Raw genomic sequence first — 10,687 nt, 5'->3', positions numbered from 1 at the left:
TATCCCTACTTATAGAATGTGTTAGTCATTACGTGCACAATGAATTTTGCTGTTGTCATTATTAAGTGATAACCATTGATTCATCTGCATAGCATTATGTATTAGTGGAATCTCTGTTTATTTTGTTTATTTCATAATGTGATTCCTGATTTTTTATTTTCTAGTTAGAATTGTAGGATGGCTTTTCCTCTGTACGACTAGGGGTTTTTGTCCTGTGCGTTGTGATAGCATACTGGTCTTTTACTCTTCTCTAGCCAAATGTGAGAAAAGAGGTTGGGCCAATTTGAGGTGGAGATATCCTTGAATTATATCTGGAATATTTTGTTATGAGGTTATATAGTTAAATTTAGTATTAGATGTGTGTTTTCCCAGTAGATTCCAATAAGATGGACTTGAGGGATATCGCTGAAGTATAATTGTATTGTATCCAATTTCCATTATAGTTATATTCTGAGCCCTTTGCCTAAAGTATATGAAATTTTAGCATTATAGCAATTACCTTGAGGTGTTGTTCCAGTAGGAACAAAATGTGGGTGTGTGAGAGAAAAATGCATATGATCAATTATTTGAATGATGTCTTACCTGTTATATATATAGGACAATTGCCTTTTGCGTATGTAACCTAGCTTTTAAACCACATTGCCTCTGGGTTTTTAAATGAGTCTCTGAGTTTTATATGAAGGGACTGCTCCTTCTAACAATGTCTATTGTAGTATAAAGACGAGATCACATTTCATCCTCACTTAACCTTGTGTGAAGGGTAACTTGACAGAGCATTGTGTGCATGATGTCAGAGTGTACCTGTGACCTGAGTTTGGCTGTTAACCCATTGTATGAGCTCTCATGATTGATTTGATCAATGGATGATTGAGGGGGCATTATCTTGTAAATGACACCTGACCAAAAGGTACACAACCTCTCATCAGTATAAAGCCTTCTTCATCAGAAGCAGGAGCAGGAACAGACTGGTCAGAACACTGCTTTGGAGCAGTACTGAATCGTTCTCTTCATTCCCCAGAATAAATATATTTAATATTCTCAGTTTTTGTTTTCTTGTAGCGGGCAGATTAACCTCACCGATCATTGCAGAAGAATTTCTTCCACAAGAGTCTATCGATAATGAGATGTCCGTATGCCAAATAGGAGTAGTTATGTGGGCTAACCGCAACCCTACCCCAACTACACTCAGAGCCTGTTTGGGGCCTCGTTTCATTTTCTTTTCACACCTGGCTGCATTTCCAGGTAAACTTGAGAATCTTGTGCATTGCTACTTGTTCATAATCTGCATCACCAACCTCAACGGACTTCATCAACTTCTTTCGTTGTAACAGCAACAGGCGTATCGTCGGTTTCCTCCGGTGGTTCTTGAAAATATTCTGTTTCATCGTCACATTCAGGTTGAAATGTGCTGTTTGGAATGTTCTGAGTCCGGGATTACACTGGTATCAGATTCAGCATCACTGTCAGAGAACTGACTATCATCACGGAAAACACTGACTTGAATCTATCGCATTGGTCATATTAAGGTTCGCAATATGATTTAGATCCGCCACCCGCGTCTCGTAATCCATAACGACACAGAGATGAAAGTTTTCACAAACAAGTGAAACCGGATCCTCGTCTTGTTTAAGGAAGTGACATCAGCATGACTTCTTCGGTGGAGTAATGTGGAGATAATGTCTCTGTGTGTGTAAAAGTAGTACGATTTAAAGGTTGAACTCTATCAAAACAATTTCACATTATGACTTCACATCACATGTAATATGGAGGAATGATCTTCACCTGGACGTCCCTTTAAAGGAAACAATCGATCGGCGTTGTTCAGTGACTCGGTAAGTGAACTGTGTTTCTCCATGTAATCTAACGGGAATATTTACACACCTGTTGCTCGTTGGTTGGGTTAACGAGCAACAGCCAAGTCAATACATTTGCTCTTGTGTGTTCTCTATATATTTATAACCCCAGAACCCCTTGAAGGAACTTCAGAACAACAAAGGTTTTAGCTAAAAACCTAATTGCCGTGAGATGGTATGAAAGTATAGAATCAGAGCTTCAAAAAAAGGTATCGCTTGTGGGAATCAACCAAATATTTCGGAAGCTATGACTTGTTGAAGATTAAGGTTTTGAAAACAGAAGTTCTGAGAAATAAGGCTTTCAAGTTTTAGAAGCATTTCCAGACTTTTCCAGAACGAAATACACATTTAGAAACACAAATAGTGCTTTAAAAGGTTAATGTACTCCTTCAATGAGATATTGTGTTTTTCTGAAATAATATTTGAATCATTCATTTATAAAAATATTGGAAAATGCATAATTGAAGTTAATCCATTCATTTTAAGTACATTTTGGTTCATTAATTTTTGTTCATGCTCACAATACTAGCATGTCCCCTCTATTATTCTGTATATTATTAACATTTCCAGTTCCTGAATTTGTTTTATAACAATGATAGTTTTAACAAAGTGGCCCAATTTCAGATCTCCTATAAACTCCTATAAATGCAAATGGCAGGGTCCTCCCAGCACCCTGCTCCACTGCCTCCTGTGGCCGCAATACATTTGAGAGCTTCTGCCACCCTCTTTTTGTAATCCACAACAACACGGAGATATGTTTCATCGAAAAGTGAATTTTCTTGCTCTGGTGTTGTTTTGTTTCTTTAAAAAAAGACAAGTGATGTCAGCTTCTTCGTGTGCACTGAGGCACTTTATAACCTTATTTTATCAAAACGGTTTCACATTCTGACTTGATATCATACAGAATAATGAAGGATGATTGGGATCTGCATGTTTGCGCTGTTCAACAAGTTGGGGAGTGACCTCCCCCCGTGGCGCACGCACACGCCCATGCCCACGCCCACACACACACACACACACACACACACACACACACACACACACACACACACACACGACCAGGTTCACTGGTTGTCCTTCCTTGGACGACTCTTGGTAGATAATAACCACTGCATACCAGGAACACCCAACAAGACCTGCCTTTTTAGAGGTGCTCTGACCCAGTTGTCAAGCCATCAAAATTTGGCCCTTGTCAAAGTCACTCAGAGCCTTACACTTGTTACACACGTGTTTTTATACCCAATATAGAAATGTGTCAGAACACACAGTTGCAGCCTGCTGCGTATGAGGCTGTGTATGGGGCTGCATAGCCGAAGACCAGTAAGAGTGCCCATGCTTATTCACTTCACTTATCGGTGGTTTTAATGTTGTGGCAATCTGTGTATATACATTACAACGTCTTTTCTTTGGTGGGTCGTAGGACTCACTAGGCCTTTGTAAAAAACAGCCGTATGGTCCCTTTTTGTCAATCCGCGTAATAGTTACTGGGAAGCTAATTAGGAGCGGCATAATGTCTGGCAGGATGTCTTTACCGAGTTGCTGATGCTGGACGACGTGCTGCGTCCACGGCAATGTTGAAGGCAGAGGCTGCAGCGACTCCCTGAGTCGCATGTCCAGAGTCTTCCAGTCGGAAGCCAGCTGCTCCACCTTGGTCTATCCACCCGGAAAGGAGTACATACATAAACAAACAAATATCCATTGAAAAATATTCCTGAGCCTATTTGTACTTTAATATAAACAGCCGAATCAAAGCTTTAAACAAACTACCTTTACAGCCTTACAATGTTGATACTATGAATCGCTTAAATTGTGTGCTACAAATTAGCTTTAGAAATAAGCATAACTATGGCAACAAAGACCTTTTCCTGTGGTAGGAGCTGCTGTCGTCTCTGCAGCTCGATGGAACAAGCCAGCATGTCTTCCAGCTCCCTCTTCCTCTCCTTCATGGAGGTCTCCAGAGCCTTTCTCACACACACACACACACACACACACACACACACACACACACACACACACACACACACACACACACACACACACACACACACACACACACACACACACACACACACACACACACACACACACACACGCACATCTAAGACCATCCCAAAAAAACATTCACGGTTCTTTTTCTTCTCAGTTGTTTTAAGGGCTACCTGAGCCTGGACAGGGCTGAGGGCTTGAGCGGTGAGAGTCTGGTGGGTGACGAGAACCCAGTCGCTCAGCCGGTCCATTCTCTCCTGGAAGACGTTGTGGCTCTGCAGGTTGGACTCCACCTCTCCCACCTTGTCCAGCAGCTCCTGGGTCACCTGGAGGGTGAGGAGAGCGGAGGAGCCAGGGAGATGATTGATGAATGATTCACAAGGTTGAGGGTAGAAGTATTCAGGGATCTTTCCGAACTAGACTATCTGAGGGCGACCAGAGACCTAAACAGTTTCTGGATCTTTCTATTATTCTTAGCCTTTTCAACCCAACATTGACAGGCTAGGAAAACAGCATTTTAGGAGCATAGAAAATGTTTGGGTTGTGCTACAACCCTGGTTTGACAAATGAAGAATGAGAGGTCTTACTATGTCTTAAGATGTCTCCAAACGCCAATGAATAAAGCTGAAGGCCCCTTTAAACAAACCAAGCCTCAACTTGGTCTTGAAAGGCTGTGATTGGGCCACTCTGGTACCCATCAGAAGGCAGTATATATACTGGGTCACCACCTGTCATACTTCCTCTGACATATTCAGCTCTTGAGCGAGCTGGTCAGTGAGGCCACCGGTAAGAACTCTGGTTTTCATTCGTAAAACCAGGGCTGTAGCGCAACCCAAACGTTTTACTTCATTTCAAACTCGAGTTCTTGCTCTGCCATATTGTATACCCACTACCATCACTGTAGTGAGGTCAGAAAGGATGTGTCCTATGCAAGACCCCAAAGGCAGGGGACATAGAACCCAGTGTGCGGGTCCTCCATTCCAACCAACTGGCAGATCACGCTCTACCGCATAGCGTAACTCTGTAAGCAACACCTGGCAGCTATCAAAACAATATGAGCCAGTGCTGACACCATCATATAGAGACTGTAGAATGTGATGAACATGTGTGGGGTAGCCCAGAATGTAGCACCAGACATATCCTCAACTGAAAGCCCTCGTGACAGCAAAGCCTTAAGGATCACACAACTTAAAACACTTCAAATTCAGACCCAGAGATCTTAAAAGTGGAATAAAATATTCAGTTTCTAATCCCAGAGTTAACGAATGCAAATAAAATATTCTTTAATTTTTAAACTTAAAACGTGACCCACCACATGTTTTAGGTACATTTGGTGGCTTTCGACTTTTTTTTTCCCCACATCATTTGAAAGTGAAGAATCAGAGCTTCCAAACAAGGTGTCACTTGTGCAAATCAAGCAAATATTTTTTTCAAATTATTTGGCTGCTCCTGGTGATTTTAGAAAATGCGAGAGATAGCGGGTTTTGCTGCAGTGGATCACAAATGGCCTTTTTTGCTGTGTTGATGCAACAAGAATATTCTGGTTTCACTTGACTTTATATAATTTGAACAGTTCAAAATATATGAATTTTGTTTGTTGCATTGATAAAGGAAAAATAGCCTATACAATCAAATTTTTAAATACAACTCATGGTGGTGCACGTATGAGGACAGCTTACGCAGCCCCCCGGGTGAGGTCCCCAAACCCCAGAGCTTTTTTTTTTTTTCTAAATTACCATCCCTTTTGTGCACTGCACCATAGGTGACTTTTTCCAAAACTGCTGTCACAGCATTTTCTGCCATATCAACACAGAAGCATCTGCATCAATGTGCGCATCAGTAAGGAGTACGTCACGATATATTGCAATATCGATTTTTTTGAGTAAAGCCCTACGGCAGACTCGAGTAATCGACGCAAACGAACGGGTCCGACAGCACCGTTTCCGCGCATGCACAGCCGAGACAGTGGACGCACAACAGGTGAGTATGCCTGCTGGACATGTGCAGCGTGCACATCCCGTGCGCAGCCCCCAAGTCCACAGCCGACATAATTTTTTCCTTTCCTCTCTTTTTTTCCTTCAATTAAGAAGGGCTTGCTTCACCAGCAGAGAGCAATAGGCAAAGAGGAAGTGTGACAGGCGGGGACCCAGTATATATACTGGGGGGCGGGCCTTAAGATAGCCAAGTGGCCCAATCACAGTCCGTCAGGCCAAGTTGAGACTTGGTTTAAAGGGGCTTTTTGGCTTTATTCACTGGAGCTGTCTGGAGACAGCTTAAGGCTGTCGAAAGGCAGTAAAGGCAAAGGCAGTTCGTAAAATGAAGTAAAACACATTTTAATTTCAATTATGGGATTGGTCTGGATCTAGAAAATACCCAAACCTGATACGGACCCAGGTTTCTGTCCCCTCTGACACATATCAAGTTGGTTCTGTAATATCTCAGGGATAGGAGTCAAGGCATTTAATATATTTCAAGATTGTCGGTTCCAATCAAATCTTGGGACAAATTTCTCAGGCCCTAATTTTGGGACCCCTGAAGACCTCTGAGAGATTTGAGAGACAAAACCAAAAATTGATATTGAACATGTTGAATCTTATATAATTGACACCTAAAAGCAAGAATGCATTTCTAATCGAGAAACAAGGATATGATAATTATTATGTTCTATTGACCACAGACTGACAATCTATACATGATACTTGTTGAACCAAAAAACTTGTATTGGACTAGATAGTTTAGAAGCTGCAGTCTCACGTTGCTCCAGTTGAGGTTGATTGTTCTGAGCTTGGCGACCTGCTGGTCCCGCTCCTGAGGACTCACGCTGGGACTGGAGAGGACCTGGGGGGCGTGTTTGTTCAGCCAGCCCAGACGCTCGTTCTGGGAGTCCATCTCCTCAGCCAGGGCCTGGAAGGAGTGCAGAAATTATATAACAGAGTATCAGAGACTCCAAATAAATACTTTGTAAAACCTTTGTCAGACAAATTTGAACAAAATTAAAGACAAATCATGTCTCTCTTATTTAATAAAGTATTAAAGGTAATCAGTTATTTTAGAGAAACAGGGCCGGCTGTGAACTAGATGATTCTATGAACTATTGTTATAACAGCTTTCTTTAAGGTCAGACAATAAAGTAAATGATTATGTAGTGGAATTAATCCAACAATTTATTTTTCGGCAAGGTGCGTATAAGGATTTTGCTGGTCCCTGGCTTAACACTGTAACACTATTTCCAACTGTGGTGTATGGCTGTCATGACCTCATATGAAGACAGGTGGCATCATAGCGTCATGCAGTAGTTGATAGCAAAACTGACTGTGCACTTTTAAAAGCAGTGTTACTGTTAAAACAAAATAAAAGCATTCTGGATTAACGCAATACCTTTTTTGTAGAATCTCCAAAACGCCTGAGGACAAAATGTGCATCCCGAACAGAGAACATTTGAGAACCATTGATCTTAAGGTTTTGGGTCATTAAAATGGGCATCGGCCCGAGCCAGGGATCACAGAAGTGTCAACTGTTTCCTTTGACAGGAAGGAAGGTGCTGCCAATGGCCCCTACGGCCATACCTTGAGTTCTTTGAGGTTTTTGTCAGTGGCAGAAACTGGCAGGGAGGTGACGGTGCTCTCTGCCTCCTCCAGCCAGAGGGAGAGCTCCCCTATTCTCCTCACCAGGTCCAACAGTGCCTGGTCTCCACTGACACACACACACACACACACACACACACACACACACACACACACACACACACACACACACACACACACACACACACACACACACACACACACACACACACACACACACACACACACACACACAGAGATTAGGATCCACTGTTTCCCCCTAATGCCGCAGCATTTACATTTATATTGCAGCTGTAAACCGCCGATGGAGCTAACATTTAAACCAAATGACACCGCTAACCTACCACTGAGACGGATGAATAAAAATCTGTGATTTTCTGTCAGATCGGATTCTAAAGCTGGTGATAAGTTCTTTATCTCCGCCTCATTTCCCACCTGCGCTGGTGTTCCCGGAGCTGGCGGCCAATGGCCTTCCAGCGCATGCCCAGGGACGCCAGCTTCTCCTCCAGTAGGGACCCGTCGGGGACCGACATCAGCCCGACCATCCTCTCCCCTGTGTAGGTCAATATGTCCAGGGTGCACTCATAGCCTGCCAGGCTTTTGTCTAGCTCCTGGAGGGGGGAAAAGACAGAGAGAGAGATGGATAGAGGGATGAGGAGGACAGGGAGAATCGATCAGGGTGCGTGAGCTCATTTGCTCGGGGCGAAAATCCCCCGGACTGATATCCGAAATCTCCCCGCCGTGATTTGTGGCAAATAAAGATCTGAGCTGCAACGCGAGGGCAAAAGAGACTTTGGGTGCCAAGACAGAGCCGTAAAGGAGGAAGAGAAGAGCGCAAAGCCTGCTTAGGGGTGACTCAGCTAATTGAGCCATCAATTCCTGTTCCGCCTGATCACTCCCGGCGACTACAAAGTGTGAAACGTCGAGGAGCTCAGAAGCTGCTAGTGAAGTAGGCACCGTTCTCTATGATAACGACACTTCAAAAGAATGAAAATGTAGCTTTACTATTTAAAAAAATATGGCTTTGTTTAATAAAAAATAAAAGATAATCCAATACGATTCAGTTCATTTCAATTTCAGAATCACAATCAGAATATCGCTACTTTGTTTAGAAGTTATACAACCTGCACCTAAATGCAATACTCTGCGACTCTGTCACACGAGTCACAAATTAATTGATTTCCATCCACTATATTTTAATTGTTTCACACTCAAAAAGCACTTTGTTTGAGATAGAATTGTACACTTTTTTTTAATATGTGTTAAGGAGTATTGTATTTCAGTTATTTTCTATATTTTTTAAATAAAAATCTCCATAAAAATCTGCGAGTTTGGTAAAGCAATATTTATCTTGTTTATAGAAAATAAAATTAAAACCTTAGACTTTTTGTCCCTTGAAATATTTTTATACAGTAATGCAGGTCAGATGGTACACTGAAAAGTCGGGAACAATTGTCATTGTTACAGAATCAATCGATGTCGATACAGAATCAATATAGTGAGCCATTTCTAGACCTGTCGTGATAATTACTATATAGACTTATCGTACAAATGGACATGACCTCGATAATTTTTCTGACCTTGAGAATTGTCCGTTGTGTTTACATGCGTGGTTGTTTACATAAGAATGTCACCAATATGATGCCAGAAAAAACAAGGGTTTTCCCTGCCATTATCCGACTTGGGCGCAGCGCTTGGTTATAAGAGTTTTGTCACAAAGCCGGACAGCGACGCTGCTACTCCAAGTATAAACGCGACAAAACCTAAACAATACCTCGACGACAGAAGAATCCTCCTAAATCGCGATCTCTTGCTTATCTTTCGGAGTTTTCAGTGACCACGATCATAGTCCCTGGCAGAATTTTATCTGCGCTAGAAACCACGGTGGACTCTCTGCCACTGTTACTCCTACAGATGCTGTGTTCAAGACACGTAAGAATTTACGATCAAAACGAACCCTGTGAATTTACGATCAAAACAAGCCCTTGATATTTGAATTTATGGACAAACATGGAAATTGCTTTGAACAAAAGTGCCAGCAAAATGTCATTTCACTACATTTCACTACATATGTTTACTTGTATGTAAATGTATGTGACAAATAAACATCTTGAAATCCTGGAATGACTTAATGTAGCCGAAATATCTATTAAGGTTTAAAAAAACAAAAATAGACAATTTGTTTCCAAATCCACAATTTTTCTGTAATTTCTGGTCACGCTGTTTCTGTTCTCTCCTCTGCGTCTCCCCATGGGCAGGTCATGGGCAAAACACACACACACACACACACACACACACACACACACACACACACACACACACACACACACACACACACACACACACACACACACACACACACACACACACACACACACACACACACACACACACACACACACACACACGATTGCATACCTCTTCTTTACTCCCTCATTTACTGCCATAGCTATCACAGGAAGAGGCCACATGCTGAATTGCTGCTCCAATTTTCCTGGACTTTTTAACTTCTTTGTCTATACATGTCTGATGTTTTTATGTTTACATTTTTCCATGTACATGTTTTTTGGTTCCATGTTTATTTGTTTCATCTATGGGGATTCCACCCTCTTGGGGTAGCAATGATGATTAGTTGTTTAAAGACCAGAACATGGTAAGATCGTTCTTCAAAGAGGGGTATTCGTGGCGATTCTGTGTCACAAAAAAAGCTGTGCTTGACACCCTAGAGGTCTTCCACAGGATGGAGTTATTGCAAGCAGTTAAGGATGATTAAAGAATGAACAAAGAGTGACATTGCAGGTTGAGAAACTGAACTCCACTCCACACAAACTTGGTCCTTGATGCAATGGCACACAAATACTCTGCTTTATGCCAAGCCATGCTGACAGCGCAGGTTTAAAAAAAATAAAAAGTATTTTTCCCGATGCATTCCATCATGAAGGATCCTCACCACCCCAACAACGGAATGTTCCAGCTCCTGCAGTCAGCCAAGCACCTCCGCAGCCACACAGTGAGGACAGAGAGACTGAGACGGAGTTTCTTCCCGCAAGCCATAAGAACTGTCAATGCTGAACTCACCAGGGGGCCTAACGAAGAGCACTGAGACACTCACATACTGTACTTCATACTGTATCACTGTTCTGGGTTACTGCATACTGTGCTGCATTGCTGTTCTGTTCGGTGTTATGTGTCGTACTGTTGTATACTGTTCTGTATATCTCTATACGGACTTTATTAACATGCACTTTACTGAACATATCTGTA

The 10,687-nt window shown here is 42.1% G+C and overlaps 1 protein-coding gene across 6 annotated transcripts in view; it reads right to left on the bottom strand.

Moving 5' to 3' along the window:
- utrn (utrophin) overlaps positions 1 to 10,687 on the bottom strand; it is a gene marked incomplete at its 3' end in the record, with an annotated part of 307,813 nt that overhangs the window by 197,097 nt on the left and 100,029 nt on the right. For all 6 annotated transcript variants that reach the window (XM_080024447.1, XM_080024442.1, XM_080024445.1 and 3 more), the window contains 6 exons: positions 7,859 to 8,034; positions 7,406 to 7,532; positions 6,594 to 6,743; positions 4,013 to 4,165; positions 3,713 to 3,814; positions 3,386 to 3,506 (listed from right to left, as the gene is read on the bottom strand). In XM_080024447.1, the coding sequence (XP_079880573.1) occupies positions 3,386 to 3,506; positions 3,713 to 3,814; positions 4,013 to 4,165; positions 6,594 to 6,743; positions 7,406 to 7,532; positions 7,859 to 8,034 (829 nt within the window). The remainder of the gene's footprint in view (positions 1 to 3,385; positions 3,507 to 3,712; positions 3,815 to 4,012; positions 4,166 to 6,593; positions 6,744 to 7,405; positions 7,533 to 7,858; positions 8,035 to 10,687) is intronic.

Source organism: Zeus faber, assembly GCF_960531495.2.
Source record: "Zeus faber genome assembly, chromosome: 2".
In the NCBI taxonomy this organism is placed as follows: Eukaryota; Metazoa; Chordata; class Actinopteri; order Zeiformes; family Zeidae; genus Zeus; species Zeus faber.
This window is presented reverse-complemented; position numbering and strand designations above follow the sequence as displayed.